General features: G+C 41.3%; 1 protein-coding gene and 1 long non-coding RNA gene across 3 annotated transcripts in view; one reads left to right on the top strand and one right to left on the bottom strand.

The window, feature by feature from the left end:
* The window catches only part of hmcn2 (hemicentin 2), a 60,952-nt gene extending 54,778 nt beyond the window's left edge, over positions 1-6,174 (top strand). For both annotated transcript variants that reach the window (XM_008419228.2, XM_008419229.2), the window contains 9 exons: positions 8-127; positions 214-348; positions 1,579-1,698; positions 2,025-2,150; positions 3,209-3,337; positions 3,427-3,720; positions 3,835-3,954; positions 4,046-4,172; positions 5,045-6,174. In XM_008419228.2, the coding sequence (XP_008417450.1) occupies positions 8-127; positions 214-348; positions 1,579-1,698; positions 2,025-2,150; positions 3,209-3,337; positions 3,427-3,720; positions 3,835-3,954; positions 4,046-4,172; positions 5,045-5,423 (1,550 nt within the window). In that variant the 3' untranslated portion in view covers positions 5,424-6,174. The remainder of the gene's footprint in view (positions 1-7; positions 128-213; positions 349-1,578; positions 1,699-2,024; positions 2,151-3,208; positions 3,338-3,426; positions 3,721-3,834; positions 3,955-4,045; positions 4,173-5,044) is intronic.
* A 75-nt stretch (positions 6,175-6,249) lies between these two features.
* LOC103470623 (uncharacterized) overlaps positions 6,250-27,209 on the bottom strand; it is a 36,130-nt gene continuing 15,170 nt past the window's right edge. Inside the window, exons 2-3 of the long non-coding RNA XR_534509.2 lie at positions 7,850-7,998; positions 6,250-7,752 (exon numbers count right to left, since the gene is read on the bottom strand). This is a non-coding gene — a long non-coding RNA (uncharacterized LOC103470623). The remainder of the gene's footprint in view (positions 7,753-7,849; positions 7,999-27,209) is intronic.

Below are 27,209 nucleotides of genomic sequence, written 5' to 3'. Positions count from 1 at the left end.
TTGCTAGATGAAGACGAGTGTGCCCTGCAGTCTCCCTGCTCCCATTCATGCAACAACATCCTGGGAGGGTTCACCTGTGCCTGTCCCTCTGGCTTCACTATCTCTGCAGAGACCAACACGTGCCATGGTGAGACACTAGACATGACCTGCTGAATGCCAATATGTAAATACTGCCATGCTAACACTGTGTTGGATTGTCTGCGTCCCACTCAGATATTGACGAGTGCTCCCAAGGCTCCCACACGTGCCACTACAACCAGCAGTGTGTCAACACAGTGGGTACATACCGCTGCCAGGCCAAGTGTGGACCAGGATTCAAACCCAGCGCCACAGGAACCAGCTGTGAAGGTCAGTCTGAGGCATGCTGTCCTACGGCCATTTATCGCCAATTGAAGCACGCTGTACATTTGCTGTTGCTTTAAAACCAATTTTTCCTCATTTTTCCAATTTTACAACTACAAATATCAATGTCTTACATTAGGATTTTATGTGTATAATTTAATGTCAGTAAAAAATACAGCCGTGCTTTGAAGGCCCCAGAGGTTTGTCGGAGAACATAAGGTCAGGCGACTGGACGAGTTTATTTACCGTTGACCACAGGCCAAGCCATTCACTGCTCTATTGATTATTTTTAAATAGCATTTTTTTTAAATGTATTTATTTAGTTTGTTCCATGAGTTTCTCTCTTAATTATGGCAATAACAATGCTTGGTTGAAGCCAAAAGACACAGCCTACAGAAAAAATTTGTAGCTTTTCATGACGCACGCAAACTCCTTCCAGCTGCGAGCAAAGCTCTTATTTTCTCCACAGTGCATCAAAGTGCAGCGGCGATTTATTCACTCAGACTTAGAACAGTAAGACGCTATCGTATGTCCAGAAAATTTATTTTTATTTAGATAATATTAATGGGTTGGGCAAACAAAAGAAAGACTGGCTTTCCTCCCAGCTAAATGGTGCTTATGGGCCTTTCCACTATGTGTTTTATGAATTTGAAGATTAAACAACAAATAAAAAGTTAAACACTAAAATATAAACAGTCTCCAGCAAATATGTGTGCTTCCTCAAAAAATATTATAAAAAATCTCAGCTGCAGTTTTAAGTCTTTTTGAGCGATTTGGGGCACGGCAACCTTTCCGAATTATTTTTGTAGAAAACTTTGGAAACCATTTATCGTCTGCCTTCCACTTCACAGTTTTGCACTGCGTTGTTTTGGTCTGTCACATAACATCTAAGTAAAAATACATCTAGGTTTTTACTTTTACTGCTGTGTGTAAGTTTTATTAAAAATATGTTCTTTACACATTTGTCAAAACTGGCATGATTGACAGGACTAAGACCCTCCTCCTGGCTCCGATTGGTTATTTTCTGACTGGGAGAAGTCAGAAGAGTACAAATAAATGTCCACAGATTATCCATCTGATAACCATACTTTGACAAAATAGTGACAGCTTCAACAAATATGTAGAGAAATATTTGTCATAAAAGTTACGTACTGCGGCTTTAAGGCCTCTAAACACTTTCTGAAGTTCATCAGTATAAGTACTGATGAACCCTTTCATGGCTAATTTGTGTTTCAGATGTGGATGAGTGCCAGGAGTCTGCCGTCTCCCCGTGCCACCATAAGTGTCTCAACACTCTGGGTTCCTACCGTTGTATCTGTCATCCTGGATACCAGTCGTCAGGACATCGCTGCATCGGTCAGTCAGTTGCTTCTTGTGATTAAAACACCTCATAGTGGTTTGGAGACAGACATTTTGTAAAGTGGTTAAGACCCAGATGAGCACATTTTCTTTCCCCATCTTCATATATTCTTCAGATCAGATGAGTATCTGGAGAGCTTAAGCTGAGGTCATTTATTTATTTCGCCAGGGTTTTGGTGACCTGGTCTCCCCTCTGAGTCTGCTGAAGTTAGTCTGTTAGTGTGAAACCCAACCCTTATTTAGAATCAAATCCGTGGTGTGTCCATGTCGGGTGTAATGACATTATTTCCACAACTGAGTGGTAAATGTTTGGACTTTTCCAGACATCAACGAGTGCATGAGGAATGTGTGCCCGGCGCACCAGCAGTGCCGCAACACCGATGGAGGATATCAGTGTTTCGACAGTTGTCCAGCTGGAATGACCACAGCAGAAAATGGAGCCTGTGCAGGTGAGTGACTGTCACACATTGGTTGTTTCAAGCGATGATCCCATCAGGATTTTCTCCTTGATATCGATCTGAAGAAAGTCAATGAAACATGCAGGCTTTGAAAACACGACGCCTTTAAAATGCAGAAAAATTACAAGACTTGTATCACACGTACAAACTTAACAATGACACTACAGTTTCTGTTTTTGTTGACACTTGTAAATTTTTTGTAAGCAGGAAGTTCTACAAAATAAATAGTACATTTTGACAACAAGGCAACAAAAATTTGCATAGTTTTAACATTTATTTTTAAAGATATATTTAAGTCAAGACATACTTTTACACCCCTTAATGAACTCAAATCTTGCTCCTGCTGAATATATTTATTTCATCCAGAACAAACAGCTTAAGTCCGTACTGTTTTGATGATTCGCTGGGAGTGCATGGACAATATTAACAGAAAAAGTAACTCGAGAGATTTCTTGATTTTGCTTTGAATGTCACGACATTCGCTGAGTGTTTCAGATGCTCTCCGTATTTCTCTCTCTTCTGCACCGAGAATTTTCTGGTAATATCTGAACAGAGAGAGCAGTGATGTGACGCTGGCAGATCGGGAGTCGCAGCAGATAATTCAGTCTCTCTTCCGCTGTGATACAAGAGTAAAATACAAAAAAAAAAAAGTAGATTGTAGATTTGTTAGAACAAAATAATGTCATAAATTTTTAATTCTGCAAGCCTTGCTCACAAGAATGGGTCAAATTACTTGGAATTAAGAGCGTTTCAAGAGACTTGACAATAAGCAGAATTTAATGGGAATGTCTGAGGGTGATTTTGTGGACTCAGTCTGTCCCTCAGAACGAGAGCTGGAATGATTTGTCCAGAGTTGTTCCTCAAAAATACCAAAAATATTTATTACAGGGAATTCACAGTTTCTACAGCAGAAATGTGGAAAAGTAATTAGGGGGGGAGGGTGCATTTATTTTGTCTGTTTGATTTCAGTTTTACAGTTATTACTTTTTTTTTAGTTGGATTTAAGAATAAAGTGTTTGCTCCAAGCTGCCTCCCGGTTTTGTTCCTAGATATTGACGAGTGCCAGGACGGAAGTCACATGTGCCGCTACAGTCAGATCTGTCAGAACACGGTCGGAGGGTACGGATGTGTTTGCCCCAGAGGTTACAGATCTCAGGGAGTCGGCCTTCCGTGTCTGGGTAGGACTTTTCTCTTGTCTGATTGATGAAACACCTCTTCAAAAAGGATCCCACATTGACTCCATTGTGAATTTTACTGCGCCTTCCAGACATCGACGAATGCTCGCAAACGCCGAATCCTTGTGCGCACCAGTGCCGTAACGTGCCCGGCAGTTTCAGGTGCCTGTGCCCTCCCGGTACTCTGCTGCTGGGGGACGGGCGCTCCTGTGCGGGGCTGGAGCGAGGCCAGATCTTCACCAACGGCACCAGAGTGAGGGCCAGACTCCGCCCACAGCTGGTGTCGACCCTTGGCCGGCCAATCATCTCACGCTCTAACGGAGCATCTCGCATTACGAGGCAAAGCTGTCCTGTGGGCTACACCAGCAGAAATGGTGCATGTGTGGGTAGGTTTGAATTAACACTTGTTTGCAGGAACAAGTGTTAATTGTTCCTGTAAAAAGAACAATGTTCTTTTTAATGTGGCCTTTGTGTTTTTAACAGTTTCTTTTTTTTAACAGATGTGGATGAGTGTTTGTTGAAGAAGCCATGCCAACACGAATGCAGAAACACAGTCGGCAGCTTTCATTGTCTGTGCCCTCCAGGATACAAACTTCTGCCCAATGGCAGAAGCTGTAAAGGTATGAACTTCCTGGATCACTCTACGCTGAACACAACCTTCAAACCACTCCTGCAAATAACAGAAAACTCCGCGTCCCCTCCTTTTAACAGATATTGACGAGTGCATGGAACAAAGAATTCAGTGTGGACACAGTCAGATGTGCTTTAATACCAGAGGGGGATACCAGTGTCTGGATACACCCTGCCCTACTTCCTACCAAAGTGGAGGACGTCCTGGGTAAATAAGATGTCAACGTTTTGTCCTGTTATGAAGCAAATCAGCTCCCCAATGGATAGCAGGTCAAAGGTTTGAAGGCGGACAAAAATCTTTTGTTTTTGTTTTAACAACGTTATGTGGTGGAAATAAGTCTGACCCAGACAGCGACCGCAGGCCTGGGTAGAGTACCGCATTATCAAACTATCAACAATTTCAGTTAGGCAAAAGTCCTTTAAGATTTAGCCAATTCCTGAAAATAATTCAACTGAGAAATCAGGGTGCCGCTGATGCAGAGTTTGCTCTTTAATAGCAGAAGGAAATGTTTCTACACACATAGTGAGGTGGAGCATTTTGAATGAACTCGTCCATGACTCCTGTATCCTGGCAACAGTGAAACCATTTATGTTGCCTCCAGTCTAAAGGGTTGGGAGTATTCACAGTTTTATCTAAGAACATTGTTATGAAAGAATGAGATGAAGGCTTCCTCAATGAGCAGCTTTGTTCCACAACACTGCAGCTATTTGTTGATGAACATGATCTTTTTCTAGGCATAGAGCTCTGTGTCACAAAGCAAAAGCGATGATTTAAGTGGCTTAGTGGTGAAAACATTGAAATTTGGAACCGTAGCCGGGAAAACTCTTTGGATGTTAATCCCAATGGGAAGAAACTGACAGTTTACATAAATTTGATCCATTCCTCTATTAAAGCCTTTCTGAAATGTTTAAAAAAAAATATCCTGGAAACATCTGATAAAGGCATCTAACACTGAAGCAGTAAAATTAGCGTAAATCATTTTCTTCAGCTGTAATCCATCTTGGCCACGTCTCTACACAAACGTTTCGTTTTTCGTGTAATAAACACATCTCTGCTCTTTCCCCCGCTGGCTTCTCCAGGACCTGCTTCAGGCCCTGCTCTCTGGACTGCGCCGCAGGCGGCTCGCCGCTGCTCCTGCAGTACAAGCTGCTCACTCTCCCCTCCGGCATACCGCCCAACCACAACGTGGTGCGGCTGTCGGCGTTCTCGGAGTCGGGCGTCCTGCAGGAGCGCACCTCCTTCACGATACTTGAGCAGGAGTCGGTCACGGGTGTGACGGGCCGAGTGTTTGACATCAGAGACGAGGCCGGCAGGGGCATCATCTTCACTCGGCGGGTTCTGGATAGACCTGGCCTCATGAGGCTCAAGGTACAGGCCACCACCATCTCAGAACACGGTCGCATAACGTACCAGAGCATCTTCATCATCTACATCTCCATCTCAGCGTACCCCTACTGAGCCCACACGTTGCTCTGCTGATGACTCAAAATCAAACCACGAGAAGAAACTCTGATATTTCAGTTTTTGTAAAAGCCTTGTAAGAGAAAAACAAACAAAAAAAACCCCCGCTGATCATCCTGAAGTGTAGATGTCTGCTACATGCTCCTAACGGGAAAGATGTGAGACTTTCGTATACAGAAGCGACTCCTAAGGAAAATGCTAAAGACGACAACGGGAACGTAACACTAACATAATTTAGTCTCGATTTACGATCTAAATGTTTTTTTCTTTCTCCAGAATGTTCATTGTTTTAGTGTTTGATTCTCATGTTGAATATTCAAGTTTGGTACAGAGATATTTTTATAGCTCGCACTTGGAAGAAAAACGGCAAATCTTTCCACAGCTATGAATTTGTTTAGTGTCCTCAGAAACCCCTATATTATTTATTGAAGTCATTTTAAACAAAAACTGCTTTAAGCTCACCTTTAGCAACATCAGGTTTGCGTTGTAATTGAAGTACTGGTGTACTGGCACATAGTTAACGGTCCTATGTGATTATTTTTTTACTCCTTTTATTTGATTTGTCATGTCAGAAGGTGCTACTTTGAATGTGGTATTTTGAGTTAGTGTGATTGGTGCCAAAAGTCACCCAAAAGCATTGAACTATCAACAATATTTGTAGATGGTTTAACATTTTAATTGCAACAAAAAAACTCTCTTTGCTGTAATTGTGTCAAATATTTGTATGAATAAAATGCTTTTGCTTCTCCAGTGTTGTACCGCGTTTATCCCTGTTGACCTTGATTTCTATTGTTCACCATTTCTGCTGCAGATATTGACACCCACTGACCTCTTTACTAGGTTCATGTTGGTTGTCTGGAGTTGAAACATCTTTTTCCTTTAGGACTGCATTATTCCTTTCCATTCACCAAAGTGTCAGAAACAGGGTTCACATCGAAATGATCGCATCACCGCTGCCGATTCCCTGAGGGATTACCAGAAACAGAAATTTAACTACGCATACCAGGGGCTTTCTCTACGCTGCAAGTTCTGCCAATTAGCGGCACCAAATAAAACCAAGGTAATCAATACTTGATTAAAAGCACATCAACAGTTTTAGAGATTTTACTTTGTCTACTGTTTTGCTTTACAGGAAAAGAAACACATTGGTATTGAGGTTCCAGTATCGTCTCGAACCATCCGGTCCGTTGTCTTCTGACATCAATGAGGTATTTTCAGTCACACAAACGGCCTCTCACTGGAGATTTTCTCATCTTCAGAACATTCTCCGTACACCAGATAACCAGATGTGCATAAAAATCTCAGTATCAGTTTCTGAAATGCTCACACCAGTCTGACTATTGACGACACACTTTTCAAAGTCGCTTAAGTCTCCTTTCCTCTCCATTCTAAAGCTTGCTTTCTCCAAGTCTGGATGCCTTAACGCACTGAATTGCACCATGTGATTTACTAACTCACTGTCTCCACTAAGCAGCAATGTAATAGGCATGCCTAATAAAGTGGCCAGTGACTAACCCAAAGCTTCACAATCTGCTCCCTTCGTTTGAGGCTAAAACCTACAGTTCGCAGAGTTTCTGCCACATCTTGCCGTGAAACAGTCCCTACGTAGGACAGAGCATCTCTCCTAAAAGAAGCCATTAATACTTTCATTTCAAAAAGTACAAAAACATAGTTTTAAGGTGTATTTAGTGCGAGGCAGCGCAATCCCAGAACAGCTTTAGTGCTCTATTGATGCACTGATGCTGCAAATCACAGAGGTTTACTGCAGGGATGGGGGATCTCTGTCTCGACTCTTACCTACAAGCATATTGGAAAAGTCTGCAACGTTAACAACTACAGTGTGTTTTAAATTTTGTTCCGGAAAAAATTTATGTTTTTCACCTTCAGTGCAGTCATGGGAATGAATGAGTTTACTCTCCTCCAGTTGAAGGTGTAAGAGCAATTATCTGGTCTTCACCAGGTTTAACGCTCATATAAATCTAACCGCAAGTGTACAAAAACACATATTTTTACATTATTTTCTAGTTGGCAAAAAAAAAAAAATGAAGCAACAGTGGAAAATCTGATGTCAGGAACTGAATCCGCACTTGCCTCCCTAAAACTTAAGTTGCAAAGTAGCAGCTAGGCAGATGCTGCAGCAAATTCAAACAAAACTGCTCGTTAGACGCCACAGAGGTCAATTGGCATGTTTCATATTGCAGCTCTTGACAAGGAGGGAAAGGCAATGATGCAATATGTTGTTCAAAAGGGTTCCCAGGAGAGCATCTCTTCTGTGTAGAAAGAATACTGGGCTCCTAAAGTTGCATCAGGGTGAACCACAGGATTTCTGGAACAAAAGAGTTTGATCATATTTGGTTAAAATGTATTGCATCATGTTTGGGAAAGACCAAAAACAGCACATCAGCAGAATAACAACGGCTTACCAATAGGCAAGCACGGTAATGGTGGTGCAGTGACGTCAACCACAGAAACCAGTCACTGAGTCGACCATGAACGCCTCCGTGTACCAGAGGTATTCCACATGCAATATGAGACTTGTCTAAACGCAAGCAGGAAGTCTACAGCAAAATGCCTGAAACACACAAAAAATAAATAAAAATCAATGGCCCAGTTAAAGCCCACACCTCAACCTGAATCATTCACGAACGTCTGAAAGCATCATTGAACGTTTACATTGAAATTTTACAACCTTGCCAGGACCGCAACATTTTTCTTGAGGAAAGATGCATTAAACCCCAGACATGAATCCGCCACGGTTGGCGTTGTGGTTGGACCAAAATTCAGGAAAGTCAGAGACAACGACGGAATGAAAAATGTTTACGAAAAAGCACAGAAATGGAGAAGAGCGTGTCAAGCTGGATCGAGCGTAACGGAAGAATCCAAAGTGGAGCGATGGAAACTAAGAAGCTTAACAGCTTCATAAGGGGTGGAAGGTGGCAATAAAACCAGGTGAGAAAATCAGAACAGCTGAAGGAGAGTGGTCCAGCCAGGGAGACTGAGGAAAGAAAAATAAACGCATAACACAGGAGGACTTCAAAACGCAAACATACACATCAAAAGAGTAAAACACTTAGACTAATGTAAGAGGATAAACCAAAAGGCACAGAGGAAGAAAAATATGAAACTAAACACAATGGAAAGAAGTGAAAATGCAAAGACCAAAACTACAATAATGAACAGCACAAGAGGAGTGAACTGAATGGGAAGACATAAAAAAAACCCCGCAAGATAAAAGCTAAAACACATGGAGACAACATAGCGCAGTAATGGAGTAGTAAAATAGAAACAGAAACAGACTTTATGGTCTCACATAGGGGAAATTCAGGTTCACACACAAAAAAGTTCTTAAAGTGCTAAAAGCAATACATAGAAACAAAATTAACAACAGTGATAATATCATACTGCACAAGATAATAAGAAAATACTGTGCAGTTAGAAAACAATATCAGACTCACGATCCACAAGATGTGCAAAGTCGGATCACTTTTTCAAAAATGCACAAAATGTGCATTGAAAATGTAAAAAAAACAAGAAACTATTTACAATATATCAGTGCAGAAAAACAGATGTGCAGCGGAATTTTTTTTTTTTTAATTGAGTACGAACAGTGTAGGTGATTGTGCCTCTATATTTTACACTATTCACTGTTTTCGCCTCAGCATTGAAAACAGTGGACTGTGTAAAACAGAAGTAAAGAAGGCAGAGCAGCTGCTGAAACAATAAGATAAGCTAAATGGGTGTCCTGTTTTTTTTATTTTTTTATTTTTTAACCACCGTTTTATTATAACAGATGTGGATTTTTGTTAATCCAAGACAAACATGAGCGAAGCTCTGCATTAACGCAGATGCAAAACGGAATCACAACGTTGCAGCCCGAGATCTTTGGGGGCTTTGGAGATTTTTCAGCCCCAGCAAAACAGCAAAGTGCTACACTTATGTCATAATGTTTCGTTCAATTGCTGCAAAGTACCAAAACTGAAGAACTCATTATGTAGTTCGAGTGCTTTTTTAACACTTCTGGGTTACATGGTGAAGACATGTGCCATATTCCACATGACCTAATGGCTGGAAACTCATGGAAAGCGTCCAGTCTAGCTATTCAGCGGTTTTAACGAGGTGCTGTCAACTTTGCAGTCCAATTCCAAGGCTGGAAAAATGACCGAATCTGTGCAGGCTTCGGTGGCTGACGATTCACTAACCTGCCTAGTCAGACAGAATCCTGTGGGTCTTGCTTACTGTAGAAGTTCTTACGAGATTCGGTTTGGTTTACGTAAACGCGTAGAGATACTTGCACACAAATACGCTGAAGGTCTTCTGATCGACGACTTGTAAGAAAGAGTTGAGCAGCAACTGAATGGAAACTGACAACTTGTTTGGTGACTGACATTTGTGTGAGGAGCAGCAGAAGCAATAATAAGTTGCAACTTTTTCACACCCAAAACAGTTTCCAGACTTTAACAAAAAAAAAAAGTTATAATGAAGAGAAACATGCGCAATTCATTTAAAGATGCAAGACCCAAAGACTTTGTTTAATCTGACGGATTTAAATAATTTAATAATGAATAGTAAAGAGAAGTCACATTTAAAGTTTTTGTGTATTTATTTCTTCATGTCATTGACTTTTTCTGGGGAGTTTTTTTGTTACACAGATGTTCACAAGAGGGATCTGTTTAGGGAGGGATCTGTTTGGGAGAATGATGCAAATTAGACATTACTCATTGTCTCATGTCCCAGAAGCAATCTTAATATTCTTTCTGAATAAGTAATAACGCACATCCCAACAATGACCTGTCCCTCTAACAGATACGAGTTACTTAATTGTCGTTACGTAGAATTACAAACAATCTTTTTTGATTGAAATTCAAGCCCCAGGAATTAGATCACTCTTTGCCTTTGGTGAACTCTGCGGACAGGAAGTCTCCAGTGAGATCATTGGCTTGGGTAATACCTCAGCTGCTCAGTAGGTGGAGCAGGACTCAGTTTTCTTTTTTATCCTCAAGATGCTGAAGCTTTTGTCTTAGACCCAGCATAACAGGGTGTTGCTGGTATCTCAGCTGCCGCTAATTTCATATCCATTGCCAGCCCTAAAACGTCTGGCTGTAATAAGTGACTTCAGAAGAGCAACAAAAAGAAGGCAAGCCACATCAAAAGAGAACCATGCCTGTGTTTTTGTATTTTTAGAAGTACTTGTTGAAGAGGGAGAGCTTCTGCAACTTGGCGTATTTTATAGAGAGGAATGGTTTTACCTCATCTCATGCTCATTTCCCAAATGATCATGGGAGGAGGTCAAAGAAAGGTCTGTACCGGGAGAGTGCCGACATATCAGTGTGTGTGTGTCTGTCTGTCTAAATTAAGATAAGGCTTGACGTATTTAAGCCTTATCGTAACGTAGAGCTGCAAAATTGACTTTATGTCACAACTGCTTTTAATTTAATTCAACACAAATCTGACTCAAACTGAATACAGCTCTGATGAAAAGTTTACATTTACTCATAATGAGCAGGAATATCATTCATTACCAAGTTATGACAACCAAGATATTTACCAAAATATGACAATCTGTTTATAAGGGTGGAATGATGATACAACCAACATTTATGAGTTTTACATTTTTGGGGGCGAGGGGGATTTCCTCCAAGCCACACAGATGCAAAATTATTGCAGACATGCTCAGATATATACAAAATCTTTGACCACTTTAAATAAATGTTCCTAAACAAAATGTAAAGAAACCACATCCATCAACATATTTCCAGCAGACATTTGGTTGGATATTGACCTATTTTTATTGTAGAGTTTATTTAAACTAGTTGGTTTCTTTGGCATTCAGATGGGATTCAGGGATAATGCATCAACTTTCCATTGGGTTGAGGTCAGGGCTGTACCATGAGCTTCATGCTGGCCTGCTTCATGTCTTCCAAAAACAGTTTTGATATGTGAACGGGATCATTATTGCTATTGGTCTAAGCATCAATCTTTACTTTTTATGAGGAAGAAGTACCTGGTACAGAACCAGCAACTGAAATCTGCCCTCATTCAATGAAAACACATTTATCGGGTGGCCATCAAGTAAACAGAATTTGCAATAGGGGACCTTCAAGCATACAAAAATGATCCAACTCTCAAGCATGGTGGTGGCAGCGTCATGCTAAAAGACGTTTTTCGCTGCTGGTGGTAGTTTTAGACTGCAAAAAAAGAGAACCGATGAAGAAGGAGCAGCCTCTTCTCATTCTTCAACTCGACTTGAGGGCAATGGCTAGACGGTTAAATTTAGGACAAGTTGGGTGTTCCGGTAAGATAATGAACTCGTCTGTAATGGCCCCCCAGACCTCAACCACACTTTAAATTTGTGGGCCATAATTAAAGCCAGGAAGCCAACCAGTTTAAATAAACTTTGACAATTCAGTGGAAAAAAAGGTCAGATTTCCAGAGAGAGGCTTGGCAGAAGCTTACTCATACAGTACACACACTGTATGACTGGTAGCCACTTCATCACAGGCTCAAGTCACACATACAGGGAGCGCACCTGCTCGCAGATATTTAGAGAGGCATATTGGACGAGGAAACGCTTAGGTAGATCATGTGAACGCCACACTGCGCCCCAACGCAGCTAACCATAGCGCAGAGTAGACCTGGACTTCAAAAGATTCTTGGAAACGGAAAACGCGGCGGCTGCCGACGTGTTGAGCAACACAGTTTGTGTAAGAGGGAAAAAGAAATAAGCTTCTTAGAAAAACAGCAGGGCTACACTCAGACCTGGAGGCGATTCCTTCATTACATTTTCACGAAGCTTCACAAATTCCCTTGAACATCTGTAAACTACTGTAAGGCAGACGGAGGGCTGTTTCCCCTCTACTATAAAACCAACTATTAGTGGAAATGAACGCCTAAAGTCGAGGAATGGCCACACGTGCCATCTCCCCTGCTGCTTTACACACTCATCCCCAGTACTGGCTCAGTAATGAGCACAACACTGGAGCCTGTTGGAGGATATAAGCAGCAGAGCTCAAGAGCATCATTAACAAACTAGATCTGCTAGCAAATTTTTCACATTCAAGTCATGTAAACATTCGCTTTTGTCCAATATTCTGGCTCACGCTGGACCTGATTTCACGTCCCAAAGCCTAAACAATCTCCACCTTCATGCATCATCATTTTCATACAAACAATTACGCCAAACGACTGGAAAAGTTTAGGTTACAGTAATGACTATAGACTTATGATTTGTCTGTTTCACATCATCGATGTCACTTCCAGATACAGGCAGCTGTTTTCAGACGGGGAGGGAGGGAAAAGAATCAACGTATCTCAACAATCTGACAGGTTTTAAATAACCCAAGCAGCTATAATACAAGCAGCTAAAAATACAGGTATGTGCCTGAGGAGAAAGTGAGAGGTACATCAGTTTGAGAGAGAGAGAGAGGGAATACATTTAGCAGGCGGCCTTAAACAAAATGGAATTAGCAAAAAGTAAAACGTCAGTCTTTTAAACTGATGTGTGATTGGTGTGTTTGGAAATACAGCTCTGCATTCTGCAAGTTGGTAGGAAATGATTCAAAACAAAATTTACATTTTAGAACATTACACTCCAGTAAAAAACAAGGAAAATTGAGTTTTTCTCCACCGAAGAGTGAACTGTATTGACCACCCCCCTCCCCAAAATAAGACAAGAAGTGCTTTTCTAAAACTGGAATCCAAACCAGTAAGAAGCATGAGTAATGCCTCGGTTTCAGACAGTCTAAGCTTGTGTGTCTCCGACCATGAAGGGGGAAGCTGAGTAAAACTGTGATGTGGCGACTCAGAGCTAACGGTAAACGTGTGGTGAAGGACGTCGAGCAGACGCAGCAGCGTAAGGCGTCTGAATACAGATGAACCCTTTCTGCATTTTGTGACATTACAACCACTGACTTAAACCTGTTTTCATTTGGTTTTATGTGATGGACCGATGTAAATTTATAAAGAAATGAATATATGGCTTTCAATGTATTTTTTGTTTTTTTTTATATTAAACATTTGAAAACTGTGGCATACATTTGTACTCACCCGCCTTTCCTACAGCCTGTTAAAAAAATAAATAAACATCCACTCGTTCTACACTTTGCTTGGTACGGAAGGTCTGGATGTTTGGTAATCGAAAAGCGATTGATTCCTGGAGGCGTGGACTCTGTTGAAGTTTTGAATTTTACCCAGTCGCTAACACTTGTCCTTGACATTAAGTAACACTATGAAGCTTACCGGGAAGAGAGAGAAGTGCTGTGCCAAACACGGCGGTTGTTAGTGTTAATTCAATATTTGGATGCGTTGCCAACTTGGACCGAACGGCTTTGTTCATTTTCTCCATTGGCATTGCTAAAACTACAGACAGACTGCAGTTCTAAAACAACGCTAAAAATTGTCACTGTTCATGACTTCTCCTTCTGTACGCTGATTGACCAGGTTGAAAATCTACCGAAGGAATCCGAGTCAGTGGGAGAAAGCCTGGACGGAGCAGTGAAAGGAGATGAGAATCAAGCAGAATTGCGCAGGAAGGCTTCGTTTTACTCTCCTCTTTACTCCGAAAAATGAATTTTCTAAAACTTACTATTTTGGGTGTAATCTAATGTCAGAATAAATACAGCCGTTGTGTTGTGACCTGGAGTTCTCCCCAGATCCACAGCAATCATTCTCCATTGTCCTGTCAATATTTTGACATGAGAATGATTAGAGATGTTATACAACTATTATGTCCACTCCCTAAGTCTGAGATGGAAAAGAAGTAAGCCATTGGTAAGAAAAAAAAAAGAAGAAAAAATCTTGGAGGGAAACGCAATGAAAGAAGCTGCTTTGATCAGATGAGCTCAATTACATATAAATGTTATGTATGGAGAAAAACCTAACACAGCAGATCGGTCTGAACACCACCACCATGGTGAAACATGGTTGTGGCAACATCTTGTGTAAAGCTTTCTTTCAGTGAGGACTGGGAAAACTGCTCAGAGTTCTTGGGAAGATGAATGATGTTAAATACAGGATAAACATGGAAGAAAAGCAAAAAAAAAATAATTGAAGAGCTTCACCGCCCAACAGGAACAACAACCAGAACTTCCAGTGGAAAGGCTTAGAACAAAGCCCATTAGTTAAAAATCTGCAGAGAGGTTTTAGCATGAAAGTACAGAAGGAGTAACGATACATTTGCAAGGCTCTGTAGCTTCAGAAACGAAGCTGGATCATTTCTGAAGTCACAATAATCTGAATCGTTTAAGTTTCCAGCAGATTTTTGGCCAGAATCAGTAAAACTGTGAACTATAAAAATGATCTCTGAGCACAATCCTCTCAGTAATCCCATGGACTGCATATGCCTCTTTCGTGGCGACTCAATATGAAGATGTTGGCGACACGTTTGAAAACCTTTAATAGATTTTACTGCCATGCACTTTTTTCAACTCTGAAGACAATTTTACAACCCCAGACGTATTTTCCGGATGATATATCAAATTTCTGGCCTCAGATGCTTCTTGATCACATAATGATGCTAAGAATCAATCCACATGGCCAGTATATTCTTACCCCAAAGCGTGTTGATTTTCTGCCAAAATAGCTGTGGACAAATGAAAAAGACGTCAATATTTACTTGTTGCCATAGAAGCAGGGAAGTACAAAATGCACACACACAAAAAAAGAGACAGAGCATGCAGAAAAGTTCATTTGCAAGTAATTTAAATGGTTAACGACATCATGTCAGTGTGACATTGAGCGCAATCTTGGAGAAATTAAAGAGCTGAACATGAACGTAGATTCATATTTGGAGCAGAAATGTTGAGAGAGCACATGAGCTCACAAAGGGCCCACGCCGACATGAAAGTCTCCCTGCGCAGAGTGGCAATAAAACCCACCCCAACATGCTGTGTGGCAGATTTCCTTTACATCACTCGTTTCTAGCCAAGCCCACAATATTTCCTGCACACGTAAGGGGCCCGACGCGCCAAGAACATCAGTAGGTTTTTGAACAAGAGTTTACCTTTTTACAGGGCCCGTGTGAGACTCCTCATGGCTGTCTGGAGAGTTTACAGTCAGTGATATCATCACTGGGATAATATTCTGTCAGAGCCAAACACACATGCACACACATTTCCAAACAGCGGCAAAACGACGACAGGAAAAGCATCTGATTGTCTGTGTCAAAATAACTGTGTAAAATAAACGGGGCTTGCTTGGACCGAAGCTCTTGTGCCTGCTTGGGTTTTTAACGTGAGACAGAAACTGACTTCATCCCCACAACGCTCACCACAGTAGTTCCATCCATCCTGCTTCCCCGCCGGCCTGCCAGCCAAGTCCCGTTTCCTACCATTACTCCCAGCGACGAGCATACGGAAAAGGAGGAGGGGGAGGTCAAAGAGAGAGAGAGGGGGTGGAAGGGGGGTGGATTGTACCAAATCAAACATTTGGTTGTTGCAAATGGAAAGAGGTAGAATGGCAACCACATGCACGGCCCTCGGAGCTGAAGTCTCAAAGCTACTGTTCTGGGTTGGGTTTTACATTTCATTTCTTCCACATCAGCCCAGAAAACTGCAGAACCACAGATGTCAGATTTCGTTGGGTTGTTCCAGAGCTCTACACTCAGTCTGTGTTTCACTGAGAACGACTTTCCAGACTCGAGTAGAGTGATAAGTACGGACAGGAGGTACGAGGAAAAAGCCACCGCTGCGTGATTGCGCCAACTTTACCTTTCGTGTCTTAATTTTCACAGCTTTTATGGCGCGGTTCACCCCTACATGAAGCTCTCCAGCGTTTTTAAGCACCGATAGAATTTTTACTTCCACTGTTAGAAGGCTAAGAGGCTCAACAAATCAAAGGAGGATTTGTCAGCTAGAGAGAAGCATATTTACAGTTTTAACCTTTTTTTGTTTTTTCCACATTTTGAAAAAACATTACAACCGCCACCATTAATGTGTTGAAATTGGATTTTATGTGACAGATCAGCATAAAAAAGGAATATTTCCGAAGTGGAAGAAAAGCGTGGCAATGCACTTATAGTCTGGGCAATTTCATTCTCCTAAAACTCCACTAAAACAAAATCCAGTGCAGTCGATAACTTTTACAAGTCGTCCTTTCGGTAAAGAGTCTAAATGCGTTTCGTTTAATCTCAGCATAAATCCAGCAGCTCTGCTGAAGCCACTGAGGTTTGCTGGGTAAAATGAGTGAACAAACAGGAACCCAGTACTGATGACCAGAACTCACCATGGATCCTGGTTTTAATGGGAGCGAGGTGAAACCCTGTCCTCAGCACACTAAACTCTGCAGGTCAGGCTTGTTTATTTGATTGAGTGTATTTTTTTAAGAGTAATAACCATTAGGCAGGTGTTAAGCATATCTTTCATTGGGCTCACATTATTTAAAGACATTTTTTTATTGTTATTATGTAATATTTTAATCTTAACTGTCCTGTTTATTTAACTGTAGGTAGGTTCATGTGTAATTAATCTACATAAAGTGTTTCATTTGGTTAACAGATTTACTGAAATTAAAGACATTTTCAATAATATTCTAATTCATTGGATATCATTTATCAGACTGGAATGGCATCAACCCAAATCGAGAAACATTAGCATTAAAGTTCACAGACCTAAATGGAGTTGTGTGAAAGTTCAGAGCACAAATGCACTCCACACTTTTCTTTTCTCATTTTTATTTGTTAAAGAATATATATATATATATATATATAAGAATCCCTTTTCACTTCACTATTATGCACCATTGTGAGCTTACTCCTCATGGATCCAAATATAACACAAAGACGTTTTTGTAACGTGACGCAATCTTCAGGGCCGTGGTTACCGTTGGCAGAAAGCAAAAGCAGAAGAAGACACAGCAGCAAAATAAAAGGTAACAGCGCTCTGTAGATGTCCCAATGGATCAAGGAGCTGCTGATAATGAGACTTTTGTCTGAGCACCTGTGCTACGTCCCACCTCCTCCTCCCCTCCGCTACTGAGCTAAACATTTGGCAGACAATTCGGGTTTGCCGCTCCCTCGGGGTATTCGGTGTCTGCTCTGTCAGTGAGGCCGAAGCCGTCGTTTGCCAGATGCACAGTTGCTTCGCTAATCACCCGGCGGAGATTTACGGCCCAGACAGAACAGGTAATTGTCTGTCTTGCTTCAGTTATAACTCTGAATGCAAAACCCAACTATTTTTGGCGTGGAAACTACAAAAATAGTTTCCACACCACTGCTAGAGGCTAAGAGGTGGCACCTTAAAAAAACAACATTGTAATTGCACATTAGATGCTTCATCACAAGGAAAAATCAGATGCTAAAGTGAGCAACCTGTCTTTGTCTGCATCTCCAGGTTAACAAGACAAACAAACACAGAGTTTGCCGTTTCCATTGCATTGTTTTTCTCTTTCAAATTTAAAATAGGCTACTAGTTTAAAGTCATTGAGAGGAGTTCTTTATGAACAGCGTGGCAATGATGCTACTAGTGACCGAGGTTGAATCAGAGGCTTTAAACTGCACTCCCCTGTTTTCATCCAGATGTCCACCAGCCCACGTCTGTAATCACACGGTTGTAAAACGACTTTTTACAGCTTAAGTTGTTCATTAGAAGATACATTTCCACAGCTGCTCTCCAATCTCCAAACATCAAACCTTCTCCACTTTGAGATAAGCTTCTTCGTGCCAATATCTCCCACGTGATCAATAGCATCGAGCTGCGACTTGCAGGCCGCGGCTCTCGTCCCTCCTCGCTCGGAGGCGTGGGATTTGACGTTGCTGCCGTTGTTATTAATAGCTTCAAAGCACAGATGCGAAGATGAAAACAGCCCACACAGTGGCTTTGGCGTAAATATGGTAACGTCTCTGAGCATGTACGCCAAGACCCTAAAAGTCTCATTTTGACAATTGCAGCAGTAATCACGTTCAAAGCTGACGTTTCTGACAAAGAAGTCCTGGATGTTTGACTGAGGCACCGACAATCACTGCCAGACGCTTGTTATTTTCTGTCAGACACTCCATAGATCATCACAAATTCTGCAAACAGAGCTTGAAATTGGGGGGCCGAGTGGGGTGACATCAGCGGATCCACTCCCTCTGTAGCTGCAAACACTGAATTACCTCAGGAGAAAGAAATGGGCTCCAACATGGGTTGAGTGAAGCCGCATCCTACCACTTCTAACGCTCAGTCAACACTGTGTGTTTTTTCAAAAAGACTGAAGCAACTGAAAGACTGCATCCCACGTGGCAATCTCTGTTTGCCTTGGCGGCCTCGGCGTTTAGCTATCTCTTGTGCTGTAATCACATTTTTGGTGCTTTGGCTCCATTTTCAGTTCACGTCGCGATCAACACGGACCGAAGCTGAGATTTTCCAGAGATTTTCGTCCGGGCTAGGACTCAGCGAGTCACTTCCACAAAGGTTTGACCACTTGCAGGGTGATCCCAGGAAGGGGGGCGGTACCACGGGCATGGACAGACATTCATCAGACCTGGAGTCTAGAAAACACGCTGCGGAGTGCAGATGCGACTTTCTTTCAGGCTTTTCCTCTCAACACCGACCCATTTCATGCTTCCTGAAATCCAACACCCGCTTATATTTAGCTTGTCCTCTCTGTATTATACAAGTCCGACTGGGCCAACAAATACTCAAGACTTACGAGACACGACATTTAGCCGCTGTTGTATGAAGCATTACTCATGGCAACGAAATGACTCTACCTTGCCGTGTCTTTGTTGCAAAAAAAAAAAAAAAGCACTGCAGCCGCAAGTAATTAGGATGACGAGTACCTGAAGTGGAGGTCAGCTCCGAATAATCATGTTGCACAGTCGAATAATGATGCTGGAATGTTTTATTGTGAACAAGAAGTTGCCTAAAACCTTTCATCAAACTTAAAGTCAACTTGCCCAGCAGGGCAATCAAGAGTCAGCTGGAATAAAGGCCTTCTGTTGCGCAACGAGCGTTGTTAAGTTTTATGCCGTCGATGAGGTATTTTGTTGAGTCAAAACTACCACAATCCATCATGTTACTGGCAGCTACTGTGAAGCACAAATCTCTACGAACAAAGAGCAATATTAGTGAAGAACGTGTGTCATCGAAGCAGTGGAAGATTATCTGAAATTAACCAGGCCGTGAAGATGTACAGCAGCTTCCACCCAAACCCCAACTGTTGACATTTCTGCTAGAAATATTTGATTAGGTTGGCATTTGCAGGATAAAAAACTCTTTATCACCCCCCCTATCATTACCACCTTGCTTGAAGAATATTTAGGCAAGACAAACATGAATTTGTGTTTGGTCCAATTTGTCACAGCTCCAGCTGCTCAGTTTTCAAAACACTGATTGTTGAAAACTAAGCAGCTGTTATTATGCTGGCTCAAAGTCCACAACAAATTGGGAGACGCACCATTTCTGCATAATTGAAATAAAGGTTGAGGTTCAAAGTCGGTGAAATCTGCATGGTGTGCCTGAGCGGAGGATGTATGTAAAAGTGTCAGCGTTCCTTTTGAGGAGAGCAGAGAAGGTCAAGGATCAGTAATCAGTAATCGGTGCTGCAAATAAAAAAGGTGAAATGCCCAAACTAACCACAGGTGTCCTGCAGGGGTCGCAGCACAGCATGCGGCACATATTGACCACAGACAGTGCATTCCAAAGTATCTATATCCCTGAAACTTTTAATAACAACCACAAACCTTTTATTTACATAGAGGGTGTTTGTGACAGACCGACACAAAGTCGTGCATAATCCTGAAGGAAAATAATACTTTGTATCTCAGCATTTATTTTTTTACTATTAAAATCTGACAAGTGTTTTGTATTTGTATCCAGCCTCTCTGTGGCAACACTTTGCAGAAACAAATACAGCTGTAAGTCTTGTCTCAATGCACCAAAAATGTGAAAACAAACAAAAAAAGTTCAAAGTAGAATCCTTACCCATTCATCTACTCCATGCTGCTTAATGCCAGCCACAAACAGGAGCGATAAATAAGAAATATACCGCTGTCAGAGAGACTATATCCTAGTGAGGAAGGTATACCACTAGTATGTAAACAGATGCATTATTAATACGCTCATGTAGGTCATGTAAACAGCTATCAAGCTTAATGATTGTTAGGATTTATGTATGTTTTTTCAAAAGTAAACAATTATCACACATCACCAGTGAAAATATTCGGATACTGAAATATACGTATATTTTATTCCTATGTGTACGTGCTTTCAAAATCACTGTTTAAGGGCAAGGAAGCTGAACAAATGTAATTTAAATCTGCATCATAGAAACAGTTTGAAAGCCTCTCTTCTGTACGTTAATGTTTGAATCTCAGGTTAGGGAGAAGACTGAGTGGACACGAATGTAACAACCTTGAGCTGCAGATGTCTGCAGCATGGGAGCAACATTAAGATTATTTGTTTGTTCCCATGAATCACAACTCTTTAAACCATTTTTTACAACCGTCTCTGGAAGCCAGATTAAGTGTACCAGGAAGACTTATAAAAATAAATAAAAAGTAAGTTGCTTTTTTTTTTTCTACAACTGTTATCATATGTTAAAAAGGACTGATTTCATCTGCGTGCATGTGTGTGTGTGTGTGTGCGTGTGCGTGCGTGGGGGTGTGCGTGTGTGTGTGTGTGCGTGCGTGGGGGTGTGCGTGTGTGTGCGTGTGTGGGGGTGTGCGTGTGCACATCTCAAAGAAAGAGAGATAAAATAAAAGACACACAACTTACACATCAGACAGGCAGATTTGCATCTGTCTGCGCTGTGAGCATCCTGCTGTCAGGATGGCTCAGGCTCTCGTGTGAAACGTCGCTTGAATCTAATATCTGACAGCGATTAGACGTGATCTCATGTGTTCGTTTCTTTCCCTCCGCTCAGCAATGAGCTTTAATTCAGCAATCCAGAAAACGCTGCTCACATGGGGCGGCTAAGGATATTACAAAGAATGCTCACATTAAATGCTCTTTTATTTTTATGTTCTATTCTTCACATGGAAAAAAAAATGTTGGGCAATTTGAATTCAGAACTGAAACACTTAGAGGCATCAAAGAAGAAGAAGAAGAAAAAAAAAAGTTTCCAGGGATAGCTGGAACAAAAAGACCGGCAGAGACTTAGCTGCACGTGTTGAACACAGGAGTCTGCTAATCAGAGTTAAGTGAATACTAAACGCTGAGAGACGATCCGTCTTTTCCCTGCAGTTAATGATGATCGTTTGCAATAGCCGGGCTCTAAAGCGCAGCGTTTTCACAACAGAGTCGTCACGGGCTGAGATCAGACAAACTCACAAACAAAAGAAAATCTCGAGTTTAAAGAGTGCTGACATTTTCTGTCATTCAGTTTGTGGTTTAAAGCCCCTTTGACTGACTGGGATCCAGAGAAAGTGCCAGTGCGATCAGTGCTTTTCTCTGGCCGTTTGAAGCATCAGGTTTTATTCTGCTCCGCTCCATCCCCCCGATGTTTCAGCACACGGCCTGTAAAGTTGACTGAGAGAAGGCTCCTACACTTTTCTTATTAATCCCGAAGGGAAATGAAATGCTGTAGTCATTCAAACTCTGTGAAGCCCAGTCTGTTCTCCAACTGTGTATTTATTTTTTTTATTTGAATGATTCCAGAAATGGAAACTCAATGAACTAACTCCCCCCTTCTAAAGCAACACCGTTTTAAAGCTAGTCAAGGCATGATCGACAAGCTGCTACCTCAGCAGATAGCCCCACTAAGAAACCAGCTACCATCAGCTCGCTATGCCTGTGTTAGGTAAGGTAATTTATTCATACAGCACATTTTCAGCAACAAGGCAGTTCAAAGTGCTTTACATAAGTTAGAAGGAAATACAAACAAAACAACAAAACCAAATATCGGCTCCCCAGGAATAATAAGAACAAGTAGTTGATAACTTATAAACTAATAGAAGTTAGTTAGCTAGTTAGTCTATAAAAGGCAAATAAAAAGTATAGTATTCTATTACTGCAACAAAAAAGCACTAAAGAGAACACGTGTTTAATTCATTCTGGACCGACTTCTCGTGTTTCATTTATTGAGGAGAATTTTATAATGCTCAAAAAATTCACAGATATTTCTTGCTTTGTAAAGAAAAAAAAGCTCTGAAAGGAACTCTTCCATTCGTGGGAACCAAATTATAAAAAGCAATCCATAAAAGCAGAAGTTGTCATTAAGCAGAGCTTTGTGAAATATATTAAGTATTTGTCTAAAGGTGCCTGAAGATAAGTGGGGGAGAGTACACAGAGAAACTGAAGGCCCCATTACAGCAATTAAAAGGAACACTTTAAAAACAGTAGTATTTACCCAGATCAGATCCATTGACTCCAAACTGGCATGAAGTGCTTAAGTCTATTAAACTTAACTGGACTGCTTAATTTCAGTACCACAACTGAGTCATCCTTATTGGTATTGTGCCCAAATGTCTTTCTGTCTCCAACATTTGTTTTATTCTTTTTTTAAATCTTGCATCCTGTTTATCAGCGTTAAAAATTAGAAGCACATAATCCACCTGAATTTACAACTCAGTCTAAACTCACACTTTCAAAGAACAAAGAAATTTTTTTTCTTTTTTTTAACGCCGTTATTAAAATCCGAGTAACATCCTGTTCCCGTCTTTAATTCGCTTCTGATCAACAAACGGACCCATTATCTGTCCTGGAGCTCCAGCGCAGCAGCATCATTACCCGGGGGTTAATCTACGAGTGTCGTAAAAAGCTCGGCAGACTCAGGCCAGTGCGTAAAAATCTGATACAGAAATGGTTTGGCCAAAAAAACCCAGCGGAACCCCTGGCCCGAAAGTCGGTGACTCAGTTTAACTACCCTAATTGGTTTTCACTTTCACAGTGCAGGCATCACTGCAGCTGTGTCCTCCGCATGCATTTGATACAGACCATGTGTGCTGAAACAAGCCCTGTTCTTTAACAATCTTCATGGTAGTTAATGCTCCGATAAAGCTGACACAAGAAAAAAATTAAAAAATGGAGCCCGCTCTCCTTCCTGCTTAAAGAAACGCCAGCTTTTGGGGGTAAAACACACACAAAAAAGGAAGGAACTGTTACTTAACTCTTAGTTCAATTTCTTGGACATTCCGTCAAAATGACATCATGACAGACCAGCAAGAGCCTGGATAGCAGTAAAACCCATCTCAGCAGAGATGGGTTTTCCGTCAGCCCTGTTTTTTGGGGTGGGGGGGTCAAACCTGCAGAGTGGGACACAAAGTCGCAGCTACACAGCGGAAGCAAATTGTAGCAATTTATTCTGCTCAGGGATTTACTCCCACATCTTTCATCATGGAATCACTGTCCAGGGCCACATCGGGAAATAAAATTGTCTGGTGAAAGAAAAGTCAGAATGGAAACACACACACCAAACCGCACACACACACACACACACACCTACACACACACACACACACACACGCACACACCCCACCCCCACACACGCACGCACACGCACAAACACACACACACACACAAAAGTATCACTAACAATCTAAACTGTATCCCTTTTACACATCTGCTCCTCTTCCTTGTCTGCTCTGTTTGTAAGCTGGAGAAGCTTACAGTTAATGTCCATCTCAGCCTGTTTACAGGGGAAGTTATGGAGTCAAATCAACATGTGGGAGGGAGAAGCAACACGTTTGAACGTCAACACGACTGTCATCCTCATGATGCGTTTCATTATGAACCAAACAGCAGGATGGAGCTGCAGCCATGCACGTACAACGTGCCTTGAAGATGCGCAGGGCCCTAAAAGTTTTGGGCTTTTCGTTATGGTTCAGTTTTGCTTCATCGTCCCTTTTTGTTTGTCCAGTTCAGTTTGTTTTAATCAGTTTTTAGAGTGTGTTGGCTAGTTCTTATTGGTTAAATATAATTTAGTTTGAATTAGTTATAGAAGTAGTTTTAGTTTTTTCATACTTTTTTAAGTGGAGAGTTTAAAAAAGGCCTAAAGTGTTGTGATTATGTGTACATCGATTGGGTAGTGGATACACAACATAAAACATGTATCCAGTTATTGTTGAACAACCTACTGACTCCGGCGTTTTCTCCCAACTTTTACCATTGTCATTTTGCGGCACTTATGCATCTGCAGCCGTTTTGTACTATACGCCGTGCCGCCAGGACAATTATGGAGTGCCGTAATTTGGCAACAGCTGATGTAAACTGCTTATTTTGGGGAGAAAAAAATCTATTTCACATCATTTAAGAAGGCTAATAAAAAGCTTCATAAACACAAAGAACGAAGGATATTATGTCAACAGTTTCAGCATGTTTCAGCTTAAAAACCCACAATATAGTTCAGGCTAGTTGTAGATTTTTTCTATTAATTACCATTTTTATTTATTTCATCTAACAAAAATGTTTTCTCGATTTCAGTTTTTGTTATTTTGTTCATTTCAGTAAACCACACTAACCGTGATTCACACTCCTTCAACAATTTCTTTTTTTTAATGTCCAATTTAAAGTAGAGCATAACTTTGAAGTGGGATGAAATTAAAAAAAAATAAAAAATTTGGTGCCAAAAAATTTAGCTCAGGCTCAGATGGAGAGTTTGTGGAAAACAATCTTCTGCCAGAGATTTCTAATTAGATTTAGATCTGCACTTTGACTGGACCTTTCTAACACAAACACATATGTTTGATGATTTGTTTAGGAGCCATTGTAGATATTGCTGTAGGCTGTCAATCAGATCATCCATAATCCCCCTCCATCCATTTTACCACCAACCAGCTTCACTTTCCCATCTGAAATAAAGGGAACTCCCACAGCATGACGGTGCCACCACCAGCAGTGGTTTTTATCACACAACCGTTTGCATGTGTGACAAATTGCCCCACATGACCAGAGCACCTTTACTTCACACGTTTCCTGTGTCCCTTATGTGGGTTGCCGAAAAACTGCAACAAACTGCCGGAACCTCTCACGGCTTTCTTTCTAACAATAGCTTTTATCTTTAATATTCCTTATAAGCCACCTTTGTGGTTTGTGTGACCAACAGCTGCCATGTCATGTGGATTTCAAACATGAGCTGTGGATTTCTGCAGCTTCTTCAGAAGCTGCCACAGACCTCGTGTAGCTGCTTCTCTGATCGACGCCGTCGTCGCTTGGCCCGTTGATTTAGATGGACTGGGATGTATTGGCAGACCTGCACTTCTCCAATACTGTGTCCAATTTCAAAATGATTGATTGAAGTCCAGGGTTATAACCCGAGCACATTTTAAAAGATTGATGGTGATCAAGACTTACAATGCACTGACTGATATTTTTAGCATAAGCATACCAGTATGTTATCTTTATGGCAGAATAAACCAAACAAAAAATAAATGCATAAACTACAGCAAGAAGGTATTTAGAGCCAAGGTATGTCTTTGCACTGTGGCTCCTGCAAAGGCACCAGAAACCAGCAGCAAAACTGAAGCTAAATCACATTTACCATTAAGTGCAGTTCTCCATCAATAATATGCACAAAAATAAAATAAAAATACAAGTTAACTTATGAAATAGTGCTGCTCATTCAAAACACAAAATAACTAACACAGCTGTGCAAAATCATTGGTATATTAAGATGGAGAGCTTTTTGTTCAAGCAATGCTGTCAGTGAGGCGTGTGATTGGTCCAAAAGTGGTTCTGCAGCAGGATGAGGACCACAAAAGAGCAGCATGAAGTGCTTTTTTTCAGCCACGAGGGAAACAAGGATTCCAGATTTCAATGTTATCTGAATACCTGCTGTGGAGGGAGGAGTTCTCCGTTCGCCAGCAGGCGGGAAGAAACAAAGAGTAAAGAAAAGATTTGGTAGGAGAATAAAATAACGACACATTATCGCAAGATGGGCATTATTGCTGACCTGTTGTGCCAGGGCTGGAAATAAAAGCTCAGAGTACCCACATACCTACAGGAGGAGGATAGAAACTCGGCTCTGGATCATGCAATAAATCAGACAGCTGCAGACATATGGCAAAAACAAGCTATATTTGGTACATGTAAGAGAACGTAAAAAACACAGATGGCGGATTTATACGTCAGCTATAATTCATTTACAGAAAAGAACTTAGGTCACCGGTGGGGTATTTGCAGACAAGACAAATGCCGTACTTTGAAGTTCATCTCGAGTTGGTTATTAGAAAAATAAACAACCTCAAGTCTCATCACCCTGCTAATAAATCCCAACTATAATAATCTCTTATCACGAGGGACAGAGGTTAAACCGTTTACTGGCAGCGTTTAAACCGTCCGCGACAGACTGCTGTAACGGTGTCTGTCTGGGGTTCTGACCTTCGCATGGCGCGCTCTGCCAGGCCAGTGGAAATAACTGACCAAACGCTGGCAAACTTGTTAAGACTAAATATTGCCACTAAGCCCATGGAAGCTCTGACTAAAACATTAGGTAACTGTTTGACTCGCTCACTGTCGACCGAGTGGTGACACACGTACTGTACGATAAACACAATGTGAAGAGTTTACATTTGTCTGTTAGGTAACGAGTAATAAACTGTTGCTTGGCCTGCAACTCATTACGCCGGTAACTAACTTACTATATTCCCCTTTTGAACAAATTATGGAGCGTAAACAGCTGTCCGAGCAGGAGCTCAAGTTTGATTAGGAGTCTGGCTGCAGCGTTGCTCCAAACCCGAAGCAGTTTCTGGGATGGCATGCAGCAAACTGCTCTCCGTAGCATCATCCAGGCAAGGATGCAACAGCAAGAAATCTGGGATTAGAAATCTACTGATTGGCTTTGGAGGAATAGCTAATGTTACCTAAGCATGTCCTCATGAGACAGCTTATCTCTCTTGAGGACATGAGAGGCAGCTCACTAAGGGGAAAGAAA

The sequence above is a fragment of the Poecilia reticulata genome, linkage group LG9, assembly GCF_000633615.1.
Source record: "Poecilia reticulata strain Guanapo linkage group LG9, Guppy_female_1.0+MT, whole genome shotgun sequence".
Lineage (NCBI taxonomy): Eukaryota > Metazoa > Chordata > Actinopteri > Cyprinodontiformes > Poeciliidae > Poecilia > Poecilia reticulata.
The sequence above is the reverse complement of the archived record's forward strand: the minus strand, read 5'-3'. Positions and strand labels throughout refer to the sequence as shown.